Source organism: Oncorhynchus gorbuscha, linkage group LG22 (assembly GCF_021184085.1).
Source record: "Oncorhynchus gorbuscha isolate QuinsamMale2020 ecotype Even-year linkage group LG22, OgorEven_v1.0, whole genome shotgun sequence".
NCBI lineage: Eukaryota > Metazoa > Chordata > Actinopteri > Salmoniformes > Salmonidae > Oncorhynchus > Oncorhynchus gorbuscha.
The window spans coordinates 37,960,955-37,982,691 of record NC_060194.1 but is presented as its reverse complement, the minus strand read 5'-3'; the positions used below and the strand labels follow the sequence as shown (position 1 = coordinate 37,982,691).

Here is a 21,737-nt window from a genome sequence, read left to right as displayed (position 1 = left end):
GCGATAGAGTCCATTCAACGCAGTTTAGCTCCCGCTGCTGTCACGCTCGAAGCAGAACACCTTGTGACGTCACGCTCCAGTCTGTTTTGGAGAAGGGGTGGAAGATGGCGGCGTCCAAGGTGAAGCAGGACATGCCTCCTCCGGGGGGTTATGGTCCCGTTGATTATAAGAGAAATCTCCCCAAAAGGGGACTATCTGGTTAGTAAATTACTTACATTTGTATTGCGTTGTTTAACAGTTCGGAGTAGATCGTTTTATAGTCAGGCCTGTCAAACAAGGGACGCTAGCTAACGTTAGCTAGCTAATGTCTTGTCAAGTTTAATAATTTGTGTGATATTGTAAAACAAAAAAAGAGTTGTTCCCCTGTTTGTTATCCCAATGCTGTATTTTATTCACAAATTACAACTGAGGTAGCACCACAATTCAATTGCGTAAGTATATGGGTAGCACAGACAGGGTTTGGAGATGATCTTGATTAAATAAATTGCTGACCGTGAATATTCTAATTTTCAGGGTATAGCATGCTCGCCATTGGAGTCGGTGTCATGTGTTTCGGTTATTGGAGACTCTTCAAATGGAACAGGGAGAGGAGGTAAACATTTCCGTAATGGAGTTAATGTCACTGGCATTGATTCATTGTAACAGTTCAGGTCATTGAGGTGGGGTTTATTGTTGGTCAATGACCTGCTGATCTTTTCTGATGGTGTGTTGTAGGCGGTTGCAGATTGAGGAACTGGAAGCAAGGATAGCTCTTCTGCCTTTGCTGCAAGCAGAGCAGGACCGGAGGTAAGATAAGCACCAACATTGACACACAATCAAATGCTACTTCAACCAGGTACAGGTAATTTACCAATTTTGGCCATGAATAATCAGTTGTTTTAGGAGCTCTGAATTCATTTCCCCCAAAAGGCAACTACGGATGCTGCGGGAGAATCTGGAGGAGGAAGCAGTCGTAATGAAAGATGTCCCCGGCTGGAAGGTAAAGACATATGCTTGATTTTATTTGTGTCTAGACAGACCGATGTTTGTTTTATTTGTCAATTGTCATGAAGCTGCAGATGGATGTTTTTCTAAATGTTCTAGAATAAGCACTTGAATGGAAGCAAATAACTCTCAGCAATGCTGCTTTGATCTACAGTGATGAGGAATAATAAGCTCCTCCTTGTTTGTCTATTTAGGTGGGAGAGAATGTCTTCCACACAGACCGCTGGGTGGCCCCCCTCACTGAGGAGCTGTTTAACCTTAGACCCCGGGAAGAGCTTCTACACAAGCGCTTTGGCTTCCTGTGGTACGTGTAGTCGCCCCCAGTCCAACCGCGTCACTACAGTACTCCTCGGCTACTATACCAGTCACAGCCACTAACCTGTTGACCTGAGTCCACAACTCAACACAGCTTGTAAATGTTCTATATTAAAGTTATCTTTTCTGTACCTCATACTGGTTCTCTGTTTTATATCATTACTGAAGGCATATTACAGGTTAAACAGGATCTTGAATGCATTCTGTTCTATAGCCTACATATGGTTGTCATCAAGTTCAAGCAATTGTTTTTAGCTCAGAGGAAATTAATTTGCATAACAATGATAGTCTATCCAACATGGAAGCACATTTTCAAAGCACAGACCCAGTCCTTCCTTAACAAGATGTAATAGAAAAGGAAAACATTGTGTCCTTCAGGCAATGTGTAAATTGCCTGAATTAACAAGGGGTTGTCTGTGCAGCCTCACATTCCTTCCAGCTCACATGGACGGAGTGATTCTGTTGAGCGCTGCCAAACATTGGCTACTCTTCAGACTCCTTTAAGCCATTTTGGGGAATTTCAACCAAAGAAACTTGTTTCCCGTTTTTAGTCTGCTATTCAGTGAGATTCAGTCATTGTTGTGTAAGGAGTATTAAAGTCTGGAAGTGTGAGTGTGTGTTGGGTAGACCACCCTGTGTGTTAAGCAGCTGCTCTTCATTGTGCTGGCACCTGTAATAACAGGAGGCCTGACTGGGCAGCGGCCAGTAGAGGCATGGACCATCTCCAAGCTTATTCAGGAGCAAGATAGAACTGTGTTGTCTCTTATCCAGAGCGACTTACAAATTGGTGCATTCACCTTATGACATCCAGTGGAACAGCCACTTTACAATAGTGCATCTAAATATTTTAGGGGGGGGGTGAGAAGGATTACTTTATCCTATCCTAGGTATTCCTTAAAGAGGTGGGGTTTCAGGTGTCTCCGGAAGGTGGTGATTGACTCCGCTGTCCTGGCGTCGTGAGGGAGTTTGTTCCACCATTGGGGAGCCAGAGCAGCGAACAGTTTTGACTGGGCTGAGCGGGAACTGTACTTCCTCAGTGGTAGGGAGGCGAGCAGGCCAGAGGTGGATGAACGCAGTGCCCTTATTTGGGTGTAGGGCCTGATCAGAGCCTGGAGGTACTGAGGTGCCGTTCCCCTCACAGCTCCGTAGGCAAGCACCATGGTCTTGTAGCGGATGCGAGCTTCAACTGGAAGCCAGTGGAGAGAGCGGAGGAGCGGGGTGACGTGAGAGAACTTGGGAAGGTTGAACACTAGACGGGCTGCGGCGTTCTGGATGAGTTGTAGGGGTTTAATGGCACAGGCAGGGAGCCCAGCCAACAGCGAGTTGCAGTAATCCAGACGGGAGATGACAAGTGCCTGGATTAGGACCTGCGCCGCTTCCTGTGTGAGGCAGGGTCGTACTCTGCGGATGTTGTAGAGCATGAACCTACAGGAACGGGCCACCGCCTTGATGTTAGTTGAGAACGACAGGGTGTTGTCCAGGATCACGCCAAGGTTCTTAGCACTCGGGAGGAGGACACAATGGAGTTGTCAACCGTGATGGCGAGATCATGGAACGGGCAGTCCTTCCCCGGGAGGAAGAGCAGCTCCGTCTTGCCGAAGTTCAGCTTGAGGTGGTGATCCGTCATCCACACTGATATGTCTGCCAGACATGCAGAGATGCGATTCGCCACCTGGTCATCAGAAGGGGGAAAGGAGAAGATTAATTGTGTGTCGTCTGCATAGCAATGATAGGAGAGACCATGTGAGGTTATGACAGAGCCAAGTGACTTGGTGTATAGCGAGAATAGGAGAGGGCCTAGAACAGAGCCCTGGGGGACACCAGTGGTGAGAGCGCGTGGTGAGGAGACAGATTCTCGCCACGCCACCTTGTCTAGAACAGACTCTCGTGTGAAGTAGAATCTCTGATCTAAGGTCATTTGTGCATGCTATTATTTCCTTATGGTTAAGGTTGGGGTAGGATAAGATGATCCTAGATCTGTTCATGTTTCCCTAAATTTTGTCTCATTCAACAAAGAAAGTGGCCAGCACTGGTCACTGCACCCAGACTATGTTCAACATTCACACTGAAAGAATGAAACCTGTGACAGATGGAGTCTTTCCTTCAGTTATTTTCAGCCTCTCGCTGTTTCTAAATGACTCTGTCTTCTGTTGGAAACGCTGCTTCATTATGTGTAGATAAAGGAGTGAGAAGCATCAATGCTGTGATTTTATGTCCAGTTCATCAGTGGGGGCTCAAATTGGTAACTATGTCCCTGCATCTGGCACACACCCCTCCCAGCTGCTTTGCTTTCCAGCTGTGTGTGTGTGTGTTACCCCTTGCTTTAGTTGGAATGAGCTGTTGACTTTGAACCAATCAGATTCACCCACGGTAAGTCCTGGAAGGGTATTGTCACTCACAGGATGTGTGCATCAATGTGAGTTTGGGAGACGAGAGACTAACAGAAGAAATAGCAAGGAAGAGAGCTAGACCAAAAAAAATCCAATTTGCTCCAGAGTTACAATTTGCTCTCTCTCCGTCACACATTCTGAAGATGGACTACAGCTGTTCTAACATAGAGACACTCAGAAAGCCTCTCCGCTACCTCAGGTGAGAATGAACACTGTCACACTCATGACTCTTTAAGGCATTGTTATCAATGGGTGGTTGTTTTTTCATGAGTAGTGTTTTAGGAAACTCAGCTACTTTGTCCCACAAAAAAGTCTTAATGAGTTTACCCAATTGTATGAATTGCTCTTAATTTCTCAAATACTTGCAACAGGAATTTGAAAAAATATGTTTCCTATGTTAATATTCAATATTCCAGAAATTGTGGCTGAGACAGGTGTTAGATTGATCGTGGTGGTATGTTATGAATAATCCCACTGTGTGACATTTTGGAGGATTATTGTGGCCCCATAGGGATTAGGAAAGGGATTGGGAGGTCTTTACCTGCTTTTAGATGTGCTCTTTTAAATCAGACCAATCTAATAAAAATGTGGTAAAATATCAACGCAACATGTAAAGTGTTGTTCCTATGTGTCATGATCTGAAATACAAGATCCCAGAAATTGTCCATATGCTCAAAAAAGGTTCTCTCAACTGTTGTGCACAAATTTGTTTACATCCCTGTTAGTGAACAATTTCTCCTTCACCAAGACAATCCATCCACCTGACAGGTGTGGCATATCAAGAAGCTGATTAAACAGCATGATCATTACACAGGTGCAGCTTGTGCTGGGGACAATAAACGGCCACTCTAAAATGTGCAGTTTTGTCACATCACAATGCCATAAATGTCTTAAATTGAGGGAGCGTGCAATGTCCACCCCAGCTGTTACCATTTAATGTAATTTTAATTTCTCTACCATAAGCCACCTCCATCGTTTTAGAAAATTTGACAGTATGTCCAACCGGCCTCATAACCGCAGACCAGTGTAACCACGCCAGATCTAGTTTCTTCACCTGCGGGATCGTCTGAGACAGCCACCTGGACCGCTGATGAAACTGTGGGTTTGCACAACCGAAGAATTTCAGCACAAACTGTCAGAAACCGTCACAAAGGAAGCTCATCTGCGTGCTCGTCGTCCTCACCAGGGTCTTGACCTGACTGCAGTTTGGCGTTGTAACCGACTTCACCATTGAATCCCGATTTCAACTGAACCGGGCAGATGGCAGACAAATCAAACTTTGCACCGAATACAACACATGCACACATGCACCGAATACAACACATGCACACATGCACCGAATACAACACATGCACACATGCACCGAATACAACACATGCACACATGCACCGAATACAACACATGCACACATGCACCGAATACAACACACCGAATACAACAGGTGTAGACCTTACTTACAAGCCATTAACCAACAATGCAGTTAAGAAAGTACCTAAAAACAGTAATTAACAAATAATTAAAGAGCAGCAGTGAACAACAAATCAAATGTATTTATATAGTCCTTCATACATCAGCTGATATCTCAAAGTGCTGTACAGAAACCCAGCCTAAAACCCCAAACAGCAAGCAATGCAGGTGTAGAAGCACAGTGGCTAGGAAAAACTCCCTAGAAAGGCCAAAACCTAGGAAGAAACCTAGAGAGGAACCAGGCTATGAGAGGTGGCCAGTCCTCTTCTGGCTGTGCCGGGTGGAGATTATAACAGAACATGGCCAAGATGTTCAAATGTTCATAAATGACCAGCTTGTATGGCATTGTGTGGGAAAGCGGTTTGCTGACGTGATGGCAGTGGGGTTATGGTATGGGCAGGCATAAACTACAGACATTGAGCACAATTGTATTTTATCAATGGCAATTTTAATGCACAGAGATACCATGATCCTGAGGCCCAATTGTTGTGCCATTCATCCGCCGCCATCACCTCATGTTTCAGCAGGATAATGAACGGCACCATGTCGCAATGATCTGTTCACAATTCTTTGAAGCTGAAAATGTCCCAGTTCTTCCATGACCTGCATACTCACCAGACATGTCACCCATTGAGCATGTTTGAGATGATCTGGATCGAAGTGTACGACATCGTGTTCCAGTTCCCGCCAATATCCAGCAACTTCGCCCAGCCATTCTCGAGTGGGACAACATTCAACAGCCTGATCAACACTTATGCAAAGGAAATGTGTCGCCCTGCATGAGGCAAATGGTGGAGACACCAGATACTGACTGGTTTTCTGATCCACACCCTACCTTTTTTTTTACAAGGTATCTGTGATCAACAGATGCATATCTGTATTTCCAGTCATGTGAAATCCATAGATTAGGGCCGAATGAATTTATTTCAATTGACTGATTATATGAACTCAGTCAAATATTTGAAATAGTTGGATGTTGCGTTTTATATTTTTGTTCAGTGTATATATTTATATTTACAAAGTTATTTTTTCACAGAATACCTCATCCTCCAAACCCCTAAAAGAGCAAGTTTAGTGCAACATCCGAGACAAGGAAAATAAAAGACGAAGAAACCTTTAGAGGAACCAGTTGCAGCAATCCAGCCCCCCATGCCCCATTTTCTACTCCCCCTTGTTTCCCCTACCCACCACCGGCTTCCATCTGAGGCAAAGAGGCAGTGCTAAATACCCCCCAGAATCACTCATTCATTATGGATATATATACTGTTAACAGAGCTGTGTATTAGAGCAGGATTCACTGAAAGTTCAGCTCCTTGCTTCCTGATCTCATACAGGGTGGCCATTGATTAGACAGCAGTGATATAATACCCCCCCTCAGAGTTTAACCTCTTTCAGGACACTTAAGTGTTCTCTCTCTCTGTTTCTCCTGACCTCTCTCTCTCTCTCTCCCTCCCTCCTTCCTTCCTTCCCTCCCTCCCTCCCTCCCTCCCTCCCTCCCTCCCTCCTTCCTTCCTTCCTTCCTTCCTTCCTTCCTTCCTTCCTTCCTTCCTTCCTTCCCCTCCTTCCCTCCCTCCTTCCCCTCCCTCCCTCCCTCCCTCCCTTCCCTCCCTCCCTCCCTCCCTCCCTTCCTTCCCTCCCTCCCTCAGTAATGAGGAGGCTGCGGCCTTGGAGGCAGAGTTGTTGGGAGAGTATCGCTTTGGACCGCAGCAACTGATGGAGATCTGGGGCCATGCCTGTGCCATCGCTATCACCAAGGTATGTGTTCTCTTTTTCTTCCTTTAAGGGTAGTTTTGAGTTAGGCAATTGAATGCATGATATACAACTTCTTTCCCTGTGTGCAGGCCTTCCCCCTGAGTTCCCTCAAGAGGCATCCTACAGTGTTGGTGATCTGTGGTCCCAGTCAGAATGGCTGTATTGGTCTGGCCTGCGCTCGCCACTTACGCATGTTTGTGGGTAACCTGCCAGTGAAGTGAATTTGTTTTTCTGAACTAACTAAAGGGCAGTTCTTTGACACTCAGTCCCTCTTGCCCTCCATCTATCTCTGTGCCAGGACTATATGCCCACAGTGTACTACCCCAAGCGCTCTACTCTGGCCCTGCACCGAGACTTTACAGTACAGTGTGAGAAAACGGACATCCCTTTCCTCTCATTTCTTCCCGCAGAGGTAAGGGAACTACTACGAGCTAACCAAGGTTCATTTGTATTGTGTGGCCAATCAGACCACCATGCCATGATATTGCAAAAAGAAACAAGACTCTCTAAAATGTGGAATGTTCACACGGATTGTGTGTGAATGGTGCTCGCTCCCGAGTGGCTCACTACATCCTCAGTGCTAGAGGCATCACTACAGACCCTGGTTCAATTCCAGGCTGTATCACAGTGGTCTAAGGCACTGCATCTCAGTGCTAGAGGTGTCACTACAGACCCTGGTTCGATTCCAGACTGTATCACAACTGGCCGTGATTGGGAGTCCCATAGGGCGGTGCACAATTGGCCCAGTGTTGTCCGGGTTAGGTCTTGGCCGGAGTAGGCCGTCCTTGTAAATAAGAATTTGTTCTTAACCGACTTGCCTTGTTAAATAAAGATAGACTAATAAATGCCATTCTACTGGTTAGTGGACTGACTGACGTGTTTGTCTTGTCCTACAGGTGCAGCTGATAAACGATGCATATAACCTGGTGGTGGATGCCATCCTGGGGCCGGAGACAGAGCCGTCTGATATCAGTGAGCCCTACAGCAGCATCCTGCTCACCCTCAGACACATCCGTATCCCCATTGCCAGTGTGGACATCCCCTCAGGTAACCAAACCTACACACTCCTGTCTGACAGCATCTACCTGCAGGGTTACTAGGGCCTAAAAAGCTATCCAAGTGTACTGTTATTTGTTAGGGTTGGTCTGATACCATGGACTTGTCTGATGGCACTCTTTTACGCTGCTGCTACTCTCTGTTTATCTTATGTGCATAGTCACTTTATCTATACATTTATGTACATACTACCTCAATTGGCCCGACTAACCAGTGCTCCCGCACATTGGATAACCGGGCTATCTGCATTGTATCCCTCCACCCGACAACCCCTCTGTTACGCTACTGTTACTCTGTTTATCATATATGCATAGTCACTTTAACGATACCTACACGTGGTCCTTCTGTAGCTCAGTTGGTAGAGCATGGCGCTTGTAACGCCAGGGTAGTGGGTTCGATTCCCGGGACCACCCATACGTAGAATGTATGCACACATGACTAAGACGCTTTGGATAAAAGCGTCTGCTAAATGGCATATAAAAAATATATATAAATACATACTACCTCAATAAGCCTGACTAACAGGTGTCTGTATGTAGCCTTGCTACTCTTAGTTTCAAATGTCTTTTTACTGTTGTTTTATTTCTTTACTTACACACACACACACACATACTTTTTTTTTATCTCTGCACTATTGGTTAGAGCCTGTAAGTAAGCATTTCACTGTAAGGTTGTATTTGGCGCATGTGACAAATAAACTTTGATTTGATGTCTTATTTTACTGCCAGTATCAGATAAACTCAAACGTCATATGATAATGTTGGATAAACTAATTGATTTCAGGGTGGGACGAGGCCAACGTTGACTCTATAAACCCGACAGTGCTCATCTCCCTCATGGCACCAAAGAAGTGTGCTGTCGGTTTCAGTGGGACACATTACCTGGTGGGACGCATCCTGCCCTATGACATCCAGAGGAAGTATGAGCTCAATGCACCAGAATACCATGGCACAGACTGTCTGGTTGAGCTAGGGTAAACAAACAGATGCTCTGTTTTTCCAAGGGTTTCATCAAATATTTAGAAGTGTAGACCTTCCTTCATCCTTGAGGTTCTCTACTGAGTAAATATTATTGCTTTTCACCAAACATTTCACATCAGATCAAGGGATGAAGGAAGGATGCCTTATTTGTAATGAGGATATTTAGCAGATCTCTTTCTTAGTGTATCAAGGAAATAGAGCTTTCTTTATATTCATCATCTCAGAAAACCGCTCAGATTCACCAGCTTGGTTCTAAACCGTGAGGAAGTTTGCAAAAGCTGTATAAAATATGATGTAACGTTTGCCAAAATAAACACGAGCTGTTAATAATTGATCTATGTTCATGTTTTGGTTTAGTGAAGAAAATAGTTGTTGAACATAAATGAAACAAAAGTATGTGTAATGTGGTATCTACACTGGGAGGAGACTGCTCTCTGACACTATGTACCATCTCTTGTTGTTGTGCAAGGCACTTAACCCCACAAAGTAGAACACTTGTTAGGCAACTGTATCAACCCTCAGTCTGGAGAGCCACTGTGTGTGTAGGATTTTGACCCAGCCTTACTCAACCAGTTTATCAAGGTCCAGTTGAGCAGCTCATTTCTAAAATGTGGTTTGTTGAGGGGGACTGGAATAAAAGCCTGCACACTCAGTAGCTCTCCTGAAGGATGGTTGACCACCCTTGATGTAAAACATTGCAATAGTACAACCAAATAAGTTGTATGCTTTTTTTAAATAATTCACTCATTCAATATAGCAAAGATCAAATGGCTATGGTAGGCTACAAATATTTTTATTCAGCTGAAGCCAGCCCATAAATGTACCTTTTCTAGTTTAGTCATATGTACTTTAGCTACCTTAGAAGTGTTTACTTTGCATGCTGCTTAGCATCTATTGAGTTGCAATGTCCCATACATTGGATGCCCAAATCAACTGGAACTATCTACAAAACAAGTTAAGGCACATAATCCTAAAGAAATATCCATATTTTACCTAAAATTATTGATCGCAAATAACAAATTATTATTTTGATTCACGTGCCAATTCAACGTGATTGACCCGAATCCCAACTAATACAATGCGAAGTGAATCGTTTGTTTCGTCGAAAATAAGTGTTAAATGAATCGTTAAAAATTAAGCCAGCTTTGTATGGCCTTTGTATCGCGCGTATCTGTGGAAAGTTTGGGAGACGACGAAAACATTAACACATGCGAATAATAGCTAAACCGTTAAGTAGAGGCTACGTTTTTAATTGTCAGTCTGTTCTCATATTTCATAGGCTAGGCCTGCCTACCTGCTACTGTAATGTGGGACCAAGTCACTATTATTCATGAGGAGGAAGAGGATTGTATATTGCAGGGTAGATTGAAAAATTCAGAAACACTGGATATTTTAGACAGTCTTCTCACTCACCTACCTGTTGATTGATTTCAAGTGTTTTATGCTTCAAGTACGCAAGGTCCGAGTCCCAAGGACAATATGTCAAGGCTTGAGTCAAGTTCATGTCAATCATTCTAAGAGCAAGTCAAGTAAAAAAAAAAATGTATACATGCAATGACTTGTTCAACTACAAATCTTTGTATATTAATTGAGCTACCAGACAGCCCTTTTCATAGGGACCTTGTAGCAGTCATAAGGGCATGAAATCAGCAGAAGGCCAGACAGGTTGACGTGCTCAGTGTAGATGTATATACATGTCTTGGTGATCCAATGGTGAAAGTGCCATATCATACAAAATATACAAGTAGATTTACCAAATATACACAGACAACAGCCTCAGTATCAGGCTTGACCTGTCCTACCTGAACGGACACAGGTAGAGCTGGCAAGACTGAACAGCCTCAAAGAGGTTGCTTACCTCAACTCCCCTGCTCCTCGCATGGATTTTGAGAAACCTAATGGACTCTGTCTGACAGGAGCTCCAACAGGTAGGCCTGCATAATAAGCACTTGGAACACAGAACCATACAATTACCCAATTAGCAAATACTTGGTGGCCTATTGTTTGTTTGCTTTGGCACCTTTCATCACCCTGCATTATCACATTCATTCACCAACGGTTCGTGGAACCATACAATTACCCAATTAGCAAATACAACCAATAAACCTGGTTCTACGATATAAATGGCAATTTCCACATTCATTGTTACATTAGTCTTAATCAGACCTAATGATATTTCAACACCATGCATACAGGGAAGGCTATGTGGAGTGCAGGCCACATTGCCTATTTATATGCGCTCCTATCACACACACACACACACACACACACACAACTAAAATGACAGATACATGGGACACAAACACACGGAACTCTGACAACCTGTGAAATATGAACAAGGAAACCATATAAATCAAATCAAATTTTATTTGTCACATACACATGGTTAGCAGATGTTAATGTGAGCGTAGCGAAATGCTTGTGTTTCTAGTTCCGACAATGCAGTAATAACCAACAAGTAATCTAACTTAACAATTCCAAAACAACTATCTTATACACAGTGTAAGGGGATAAAGAATATGTACATAAAGATATATGAATGAGTGATGGTACAGAGCAGCATAGGCAAGATACAGTAGATGGTATTGAGTACAGTATATACATATGAGATGAGTATGTAAACAAAGTGGCATAGTTAAAGTGGCTAGTGATACATGTATTACATAAGGATGCAGTAGATGATAGAGTGCAGTATATACGTATGCATATGAGATGAATAATGTAGGGTATGTAACATTATATTAGGTAGCATTGTTTAAAGTGGCTAGTGATATATTTTACATCATTTCCCATCAATTCCCATTATTAAAGTGGCTGGAGTTGAGTCAGTGTCAGTGTGTTGGCAGCAGCCACTCAATGTTAGTGGTGGCTGTTTAACAGTCTGATGGCCTTGAGATAGCTGTTTTTCAGTCTCTCGGTCCCTGCTTTGATGCACCTGTACTGACCTCGCCTTCTGGATGATAGCGGGGTGAACAGGCCGTGGCTCAGGTGGTTGTTGTCCTTGATGATCTTTATGGCCTTCCTGTAACATCGGGTGGTGTAGGTGTCCTGGAGGGCAGGTAGTTTGCCCCCGGTGATGCGTTGTGCAGACCTCACTACCCTCTGGAGAGCCTTACGGTTGTGGGCGGAGCAGTTGCCGTACCAGGCGGTGATACAGCCCGCCAGGATGCTCTCGATTGTGCATCTGTAGAAGTTTGTGAGTGCTTTTGGTGACAAGCCAAATTTCTTCAGCCTCCTGAGGTTGAAGAGGCGCTGCTGCACCTTCTTCACAATGCTGTCTGTGTGAGTGGACCAATTCAGTTTGTCTGTGATGTGTATGCCGAGGAACTTAAAACTTGCTACCCTCTCCACTACTGTTCCATCGATGTGGATAGGGGGGGTGTTCCCTCTGCTGTTTCCTGAAGTCCACAATCATCTCCTTAGTTTTGTTGACGTTGAGTGCGAGGTTATTTTCCTGACACCACACTCCGAGGGCCCTCACCTCCCTGTAGGCCGTCTCGTCGTTGTTGGTAATCAAGCCTACCACTGTTGTGTCGTCCGCAAACTTGATGATTGAGTTGGAGGCGTGCGTGGCCACGCAGGTCGTGGGTGAACAGGGAGTACAGGAGAGGGCTCAGAATGCACCCTTGTGGGGCCCCAGTGTTGAGGATCAGCGGGGTGGAGATGTTGTTGCCTACCCTCACCACCTGGGGGCGGCCCGTCAGGAAGTCCAGTACCCAGTTGCACAGGGCGGGGTCGAGACCCAGGGTCTCGAGCTTGATGACGAGCTTGGAGGGCACTATGGTGTTGAATGCCGAGCTGTAGTCGATGAACAGCATTCTCACATAGGTATTCCTCTTGTCCAGATGGGTTAGGGCAGTGTGCAGTGTGGTTGAGATTGCATCGTCTGTGGACCTATTTGGGCGGTAAGCAAATTGGAGTGGGTCTTGGGTGTCAGGTAGGGTGGAGGTGATATGGTCCTTGACTAGTCTCTCAAAGCACTTCATGATGACGGAAGTGAGTGCTACGGGGCGAGGGTCATTTAGCTCAGTTAACTTAGCTTTCTTGGGAACAGGAACAATGGTGGCCCTCTTGAAGCATGTGGGAACAGCAGACTGGTATAGGGATTGATTGAATATGTCCGTAAACACACCGACCAGCTGGTCTGCGCATGCTCTGAGGGCGCGGCTGGGGATGCCGTCTGGGCCTGCAGCCTTGCGAGGGTTTACACATTTAAATGTCTTACTCACCTCGGCTGCAGTGAAGGAGAGTCCGCATGTTTTCGTTGCAGGCTGTGTCAGTGGCACTGTATTGTCCTCAAAGCGGGCAAAAAAGTTAGTCTGCCTGGGAGCAAGACATCCTGGTCCGTGACTGGGCTGGTTTTCTTCTTGTAATCTGTGATTGACTGTAGACCCTGCCACATGCCTCTTGTGTCTGAGCCGTTGAATTGAGATTCTACTTTGTCTCTGTACTGACGCTTAGCTTGTTTGATAGCCCTGCGGAGGGAATAGCTGCACTGTTTGTATTCGGTCATGTTACCAGTCACCTTGCCCTGATTAAAAGCAGTGGTTCGCACTTTCAGTTTCACGCGACTACTGCCATCAATCCACGGTTTCTGGTTAGGGAATGTTTTAATCGTTGCTATGGGAACGACATCTTCAACGCACATTCTAATGAACTCGCACACCGAATCAGCGTATTCGTCAATGTTGTTATCTGACGCAATACGAAACATATCCCAGTCCACGTGATGGAAGCAGCCTTGGAGTGTGGAGTCAGCTTGGTCAGACCAGCGTTGGAGCTTCTTTTTTTAAGTTTCTGTCTGTAGGCAGGGATCAGCAAAATGGAGTCGTGGTCAGCTTTTCCAAAAGGAGGGCGGGGTATGCGTTGCGGAAGTTAGAGTAACAATGATCCAAGGTTTTTCCACCCCTGGTTGCGCAATCGATATGCTGATAAAATTTAGGGAGTCTTGTTTTCAGATTAGCCTTGTTAAAATCCCCAGCTACAATGACTGCAGCCTCCGGATAAATGGATTCCAGTTTGCAAAGAGTCAAATAAAGTTCGTTCAGAGCCATCGATGTGTCTTCTTGGGGGGGATATATATGGCTGTGATTATAATCGAAGAGAATTCTCTTGGTAGATAATGTGGTCGACATTTTATTGTGAGGATTTCTAAAATCAGGTGAACAGAAGGATGAGTTCCTGTATGTTTCTTTCATCACACCATGTCTCGATAGCCATAAGGCATACGCCCCCGCCCCTCTTCTTACCAGAAAGATGTTTGTTTCTGTCGGCGCGATGCGTGGAGAAACCCGCTGGCTGCACCGCCTCCGATAGAGTCTCTCCAGTGAGCCATGTTTCCGTGAAGCAAAGAACGTTACAGTCACTGATGTCCCTCTGGAATGCTACCCTTGCACGGATTTCATCAACCTTGTTGTCAAGAGACTCGACATTGGCGAGAAGAATGCTAGGGAGTGGTGCATGATGTGCCCGTCTCCGGAGTCTGACCAGAAGACCGCCTCATTTCCCTCTTTTTCGGAGTCGGTTTTTTTGGTCGCCGCATGGGATCCATTCCGTTGTCCTGTTTGAAAGGCAGAACACAGGATCCGCGTCGCGAAAATCATATTCTCGGTCGTACTGATGGTGAGTTGACGCTGATCTTATATTCAGTAGTTCTTCTCGACTGTATGTAATGAAACCTAAGATGACCTGAGGTACTAATGTAAGAAATAACACGTAAAAAATAAATTAAAAAACTGCATAGTTTCCTAGGAACGCGAAGCGAGGCGGCCATCTCTGTCGGAAGTATATACATTGAATTAAATAAAATCTATACCTGTTTGGTTCTAATTATCAGAGTAAGTACTCGGACACTATGAAAGCGTAAACCAAGTTTATTCTTCGGAAAGGATTGAACAGCTGAACAGACAAAAACATTTTCACCCAAACACTGATATTTAACCCTTTCTCCTATGCCAAGTCTCCTCCTACACATCTGAACAGCCAATGCATCTCTGTTAAACCTTAGTGATATCTGTTCTTCCTCACTTCATCTGACCTGACCTTGACCCAAAGTGCCGACTCCTCCCCAACTCACGGCTGACATGGTGACTGGTACCAGACTGTCTCCTCTACTCAGAGGATCCCTCCCATAGGATCTTTAATGGCTAACAATAAAACATCCTGACATAATGTAAACATTATACATTACCCTCTCTCCCTCACTGACATGAATAAGTATATTTCAGTACCCAACATACCTAATGAGTCTTACGAACTTTCATGTGCACTATAAACATTGCACCCACAGCAGGGTAACAAATGGTTGGCTAAATGGAAATGTATATGTAGGCCTATCAAACATGGAACAGAAATGCCTACTTGTTGCAATAAACGGTACGGGATGGAATGATGAAATGCTAGCAATTATTGTAGTATTAGATGGAATATATATTTACCACATAGGGCCTATGCATTTAAACGTGTGAAAGCAACAGCCAACATTTCAACAAGAGAAAAAAAAGCACCCTCCACTGGAAGGAGTTTGGAGAGAGCATGTGAAGAGCTGGAGAGAGCATGTGAAGAGCTGGAGAGAGCATGTGAAGAGCTGGAGAGAGCATGTGAAGAGCTGGAGAGAGCATGTGAAGAGCTGGAGAGAGCATGTGAAGAGCTGGTATTAGGTGAACAATGGGTAAGTAAAGAAATAAAAACAACACTAAAAAGACAGTGAATAATAACAGTAGCGAGGCTATAAAAGTAGCAAGGCTATATACTGTAGCGAGGCTACATACAGACATTGGTTAGTCAAGCTGATTGAGGTAGTATGTACATGTAGATATGGTTAAAGTGACTGCATTTTTATTTTTTACATTTACTTAACTAGGCAAGTCAGTTAAGAACAAATTCTTATTTTCAATGATGGCCGAGGAACAGTGGGTTACCTGCCTGTTCAGAGCCAGAACGACAGATTTGTACCTTGTCAGCTAGGGGATTTGAACTTGCAACCTTTCGGTTATGCTCTTGATGTTGCAGCTGTAGAACCTTTTGAGGATCTCAGGACCCATGCCAAATCTTTTTAGTTTCCAGAGGGGGAATAGGCTTTGTCGTGCCCTCTTCACGACTGTCTTCGTGTGTTTGGACCATTCTAGTTTGTTGGTGATGTGGACACCAAGGAACTTGAAGCTCTCAACCTGCTCCACTACAGCCCTGTTTATGAGAATTGGGGCGTGCTCAGTCCTCCTTTTCCTATAGTCCACAATCATCTCCTTAGTCTTGGTTACATTGAGGGATGGGTTGTTATTCTTGCACCCCCCGACCAGGTCTCTGACCTCCTCCCTATAGGCTGTCTCGTCATTGTCGGTGATCATATTGATAAGTCACCTTGTCCAAGAGAGATACAGTGCATTCGGAAAGTATTCCCTACCCCTTTACCGTTTCCACATTTTGTTATGTTACAGCCTTATTCTAATATTGAGCTGGCCGCCCGGCCAAACTGAGCAATCGGGGGAGAAGGGCCTTCGTCGGGCTGTTGACCAAGAGCCCGATGATCACTTTGACAGAGCTCCAGAGTTCCTTTGTGGAGATGGGAGAACCTTCCAGAAGGACAACCATCTCTGCAGCACTCCACCAATCAAGCCTTTAAGGTAGAGTGGCCAGACAGAAGCCACTCCTCAGTAAAAGGCACATGACAGCCCGCTTGGATTTTGCCAAAAGGTACCTAAACCATGAGAAACAAGATTCTCTGGTCTGATGAAACCAAGATTGAACTCTTTGGCCTGAATGCCAAGCGTCACGTCTGGAGGACACCAGACACCATCCATATGGTGAAGCATGGTGGGGATGAATGGAGAAAAGTACAGAGATCATTGATGAAAACCTGCTCCAGAGCGCTCAGGACCTCAGACTGGGGCGAAGGTTCACTTTCCAAAAGGACAACAACTCTAAGCACACAGCCAAGACAACGCAGGAGTGGCTTTGGGACGTTCTTTGAATGTCCTTGAGTGTCCCAGTCAGAGGCCGGACTTGTACCCGATCAAACATCTCTGGAGAGGCCTCCCGGGTGGCGCAGTGGTTAAGGGCTGCAGCGCCAGCTTTGCCATCAGAGACTCTGGGTTCGCGCCCAGGCTCTGACGTAACCGGCCGCGACCGGGAGTTCCATGGGGCGCACAATTGGCATAGCGTCATTCGCACCAGCGACTCCTGTGGCGGGCCAGGCTCAGTGCGCGCTAACCAAGGTTGCCAGGTGCACAGTGTTTCCTCCGACACATTGGTGCGGCTGGCTTCCGGGTTGGATGCGCGCTGTGTTAAGAAACAGTGCGGCTAGGTTGGGTTGTGTATCGGAGGACACATGACTTTCAACCTTCGTCTCTCCCGAGCCCGTACGGGAGTTGTAGCGATGAGACAAGATAGTAGCTACTAAAACAATTGGACACCACGAAATTGGGGAGAAAAAGGGGTAAAAATTCCAACCCAAAAAAAAAACATCTATGGAGAGACCTGAAAATAGCTGTGTAGCAACGCCTCCCATCCAACCTGACAGAGCTTGAGAGGATCTGCAGAGAATAATGGGAGAAACTCCCTAAAGCAGGTGTTTACTTATGTAAATAGATTTCTAAAAACCTGTTTTTGCTTTGTCATGGTGGGGTATTGTGTGTAGATTGATGAGGGGAGTCAAATACTTTCCGAATGCACACGAAACAGCCCTTATGGTTTGGCTAGGTGCTAGCCGAACTGTAGCATGCTGACGTCTTAACCGAGCTTGGCTAGCCGAACCCTACGAGTGTGCTTACACACTATTGATCTTGGCTGATATGTGGATTTATTGGTTGATTTTTTAAAACATTTTAAGCAATTACATTAACAGGTATTAATTTCCATTACTTTTCAGATTTGTATCATTTTCCAAAACCTTTCCAGGCCTGGAAAACACCTGGATAAAATTCCATGACTTTCCCAGCATTTTCATGACTATATGAACCCGACACCACCTAAACTCAGCAAAAAAATAAACGTCCCCTTTTCAGGACCCTGTCTTTCAAAGATAAGTCATGAAAATCCAAATAACTTCACAGATCTTCATTGTAAAGGGTTTAAACACCGTTTTCCATGCATGTCCAGTAAACCATAAACAATTCATAAACATGCACATTTGGAACAGTTAAGATACCAACAGCTTACAGACGTAGGCAATTAAGATCAGTTATGAAAGCTTTGGACACTAACGAGGCCTTTCAACCAACTCTGAGAAACACCAAAAGAAAGATGCTAGGGTCATCGCTCATCTGTGTGAACAAGCCTTACAGGCTAACCACACTGCTCCCGTCGCAAAATAAATGTAGAAATCTGTTATTCAGTTCACACGCCAACGAGTGTCTGCGTTGCCAAGGGCAAGAAGTCCTTTCTATTTGTGACGCAGATCACGCTGCAAGTCCTGCCTCTCCCATCTCCTCATTGGTTTATAGACGCAGGTACTCACGTGCCATCTCCTCATTGGTTATACCCACGTGGGTGACTGAAAGACGAACGAGGTCAGTGGTGGTTATGCACCTAATTTATGAAAGTTGCCAATCGCAATGTAAAGTCAAGAGAAGACAAAGCCTGGAAAAAGAGAGATGACTAGAAACGATTTGGTTGACCGTTTTATGTGTGGATTAATTGGCAGAGTAGAGGACCTTGTGCATTTCAGGTAAAATAACAACTCAATGTTAATATCCCAGGACAAATTAGCTGGAAACTAGCTAAATTGCCAAAAATGTTGAATGCTTTTCAACCTGTTCCCAAATTAAATGTAATTGGCTCAGTTTGTTTTGATATTACAACCTGCGTGTCGTGATCGCGTTTGGTGTAGGGGAACAAAATACATTCATGCACGATGGCGCACGTGCGCAGCCAGTTTGGGTTCCGCGTTAGGCATGCTGCAAGGAGACATGAGGACTGCAGATGTGGCCAGGGCAATAAATTGCAATGTCCCTACTGTGAAACTGTGAGCTACAGGGAGACAGGACAGACAGCTGATCATCCTCGCAGTTGCTGACCATGTGTAACAACACCTGCACAGGATTGGTACCTCCGAACATCACACCTGCAGGACAGGTACAGGATGGCAACAACAACTGCCCGAGTTACACCAGGAACGCATAATCCCTCCATCGGTGCTCACACTGTCCGCAACAGGCTGAGAGGCTGGGCTGAGGGCTTGTAGGCCTGTTGTAAGGCAGGTCCTCACCAGCAAAGTCACCTATGGGCACAAACCCAACATTGCTGGACCAGACAGGACTGGCAAAAAGTGCTCACTAATGATTAGAGGCTCTCTCTCACCAGGGGTGATGGTCAGATTCACGTTTATCGTCGAAGGAATGAGCGTTACACCGAGGCCTGTACTCTGGAGAGGGATCGATTTGGAGGTGAAGGGTCTGTCATAGTCTGGGGCGGTGTGTCACAGCATCATCGGACTGAGCTTGTCATTGCATGCAATCTCAACGCTGTTCTTTACAGGGAAGGCATCCTCTTCCCTCATGTGGTACCCTTCCTGTAGGCTGATCCTGACATGACCCTCCAGCATAACACCACCAGCCATACTGCTCATTCTGTGAGTGATTTCCTGCAAGACAGGAATGTCAATGTTCTGCCATGACCAGCGAAGAATCTGGATCTCAATCCCATCGGAGTGTGAGGGCTATTCCCCCCAGAAACGCCTGGGAACTTGCAGGTGCCTTGAGCGGGTAACATCTCACAGCAAGAATTGACAAATCTAGTGCAGTCCACAAGGAGACGCACCACAGTATTAATGCAGCTGGTGGCCACACCAGATACTGACAGTTAATTTAGATTTTGACACCCCCTCCTTCTTTAGGGACACATTATTCAATTTCTGTTAGTCACATGTCTGTGGAACTTGTTCAGTTTATGTCTCAGTTGTTGAATCTTATGTTCATACAAATATTTACACGTTAAGTTTACTGAAAATAAACAGCTGACAATGAGGACATTACTTTTTAGTTTATAGCCTTAAAACATGGGATTGGTTACAGTCTATGACTTCATTGAAGTTCACACTATATCTTATTAACAGTAACAGTTAAGAGCATAGTGCCAGTAACCAAAAGGTCATTGGCTCAAATCCCTGAGACATTAAAAATCTGCCCGAGCAAGGCACTTCACCATAATTGCGCCTGTAAGTCACTCTGGATAAGAGCGTCTGCTAAATCACTAAATGTACATAAGACACAACTAACTAGACATACCTAAATTCCACAATACCTCTTTCGCCATCTGGCTTGGATTCTCTGTCGACACGGCGCCCGCCGCACCACCACGACTGGTCTGCCGACGAATACTCCATCCGCTGTGCCTTCATCCAGCTAGTGCAAGGCTACTAACTTTAAACGCCTTGTCGCCTGCTAGCGTAGTGGCGGCTCCCCTGTTCAGTCTACTGCTGCCCCCTGGACACTATGATCAGTTGGTTACATAGCTGATGCCTGCTGGACTGTCCATTAATCACAGTAGTCCATTCTGTTTATTTATTTTTTTAATCTGTCGGCCCCAGCCGCAAACTCAGGCTCTGTGTGCACCTGCGATTACTTTATGCCTCACTGTATGTCTCTCTCAAATGTCAATATGCCTTGTATACGGTTGTTCAGGTTAGTTATCATTGTTTTAGTTTACAATGGACCCCCTAGTTCCACTCTTCATACCTCTGATACCTCCTTTGTCCTACCTCCCACACATGCAGTGACCTCACCGATTACAACCAGCATGTCCAGAGACACAACATATCTTGTTATCACCCGGTGCCTGGGCTTACCTCTGCTGTTCCTGCACCCCACCATACCAGTCTGTGCATTATGCCCTGAATATATTCTACCACGCCCAGAAATCTGCTCATTTTATTCTTTGTCCCCAACGCTCTAGGCGACCAGTTTTGATAGCCTTTGGCCGCACCCTCATCCTGCATGTCCCCAGGCACCCTCATTTGTTGACTTCTGTGATCGAAAAAGCCTTGGTTTCATGCATGTCAACATCAGAAGCCTCCTCCCAAAAATTATGAGATTTCCATACCCAACTATAACATTTTCCATCAAAGATAGAACTGCCAAAGGGGGAGGAGTTGCAGTCTACTGCAGAGATAGCCTGCAAAGTAATGTCATCCTTTCCAGGTCCATACCCAAACAGTTCGAACTTCTAATTTTAAAAATTAATCTCTCCAGAAATAAGTCTCACTGTTGCCGCCTGCTAAAGCACCCCCCTTAGCTCCCAGCTGTACCCTGGACACCATTTGTGAATTGATCGGCCCCCCATCTAGCTTCAGAGTTTGTTCCGTTAGGTGACCTAAACTGGGATATGCTTAACACCCCGGCAGCCCTACAATCTATGCTAGATGCCCTCAATCTCACACAAATCATCAAGTAACCCACCAGGTACAACCCTAAATATGTAAACAAGGGCACCCGCATAAACATTATCCTGACCAACTGGCCCTCCAAATACACCTCCTCTGTCTTCAATCAGGATCTCAGCGATCACTGCCTCATTGCCTGTATCTGCTACGGGTCCGCAGTCAAACGACCACCCCTCATCACTGTCAAACGCTCCCTAAAACACTTCTGCGAGCAGGCCTTTCTAATCCACCTGGCCCAGGTATCCTGGAAGGATATTGACCTCATCCCATCAGTTGAGGATGCCTGGTCATTCTTTAAAAGTAACTTCCTCACCATCTTAGATAAGCATGGTCCGTTCAAAAACTGCAGAACTAAGAACAGATATAGCCCCTGGTTCACTCCAGACCTGACTGCCCTCGACCAGCACAAAAACATTC

General features: G+C 45.3%; 2 protein-coding genes across 2 annotated transcripts; both read left to right on the top strand.

Annotated features, from left to right (window-relative positions):
* Window positions 1-40: 40 nt before the first annotated feature.
* On the top strand, window positions 41-1,435 carry LOC124009607 (NADH dehydrogenase [ubiquinone] 1 alpha subcomplex subunit 13-like). The gene is made up of 5 exons (XM_046321551.1): window positions 41-198; window positions 514-592; window positions 715-786; window positions 910-979; window positions 1,179-1,435. Exons 1-5 carry the CDS (start codon window positions 105-107, stop codon window positions 1,296-1,298), a joined length of 435 nt encoding a protein of 144 aa, XP_046177507.1. The 5' UTR covers window positions 41-104; the 3' UTR covers window positions 1,299-1,435.
* A 2,297-nt stretch (window positions 1,436-3,732) lies between these two features.
* LOC124009606 (yjeF N-terminal domain-containing 3-like) lies at window positions 3,733-9,266 on the top strand. The gene is made up of 6 exons (XM_046321549.1): window positions 3,733-3,888; window positions 6,803-6,911; window positions 6,998-7,105; window positions 7,207-7,320; window positions 7,805-7,955; window positions 8,748-9,266. The coding sequence occupies exons 1-6, from the start codon at window positions 3,833-3,835 to the stop codon at window positions 8,939-8,941; spliced, it is 732 nt and encodes a 243-aa protein (XP_046177505.1). The 5' UTR covers window positions 3,733-3,832; the 3' UTR covers window positions 8,942-9,266.
* The last annotated feature ends 12,471 nt before the right edge of the window (window positions 9,267-21,737 follow it).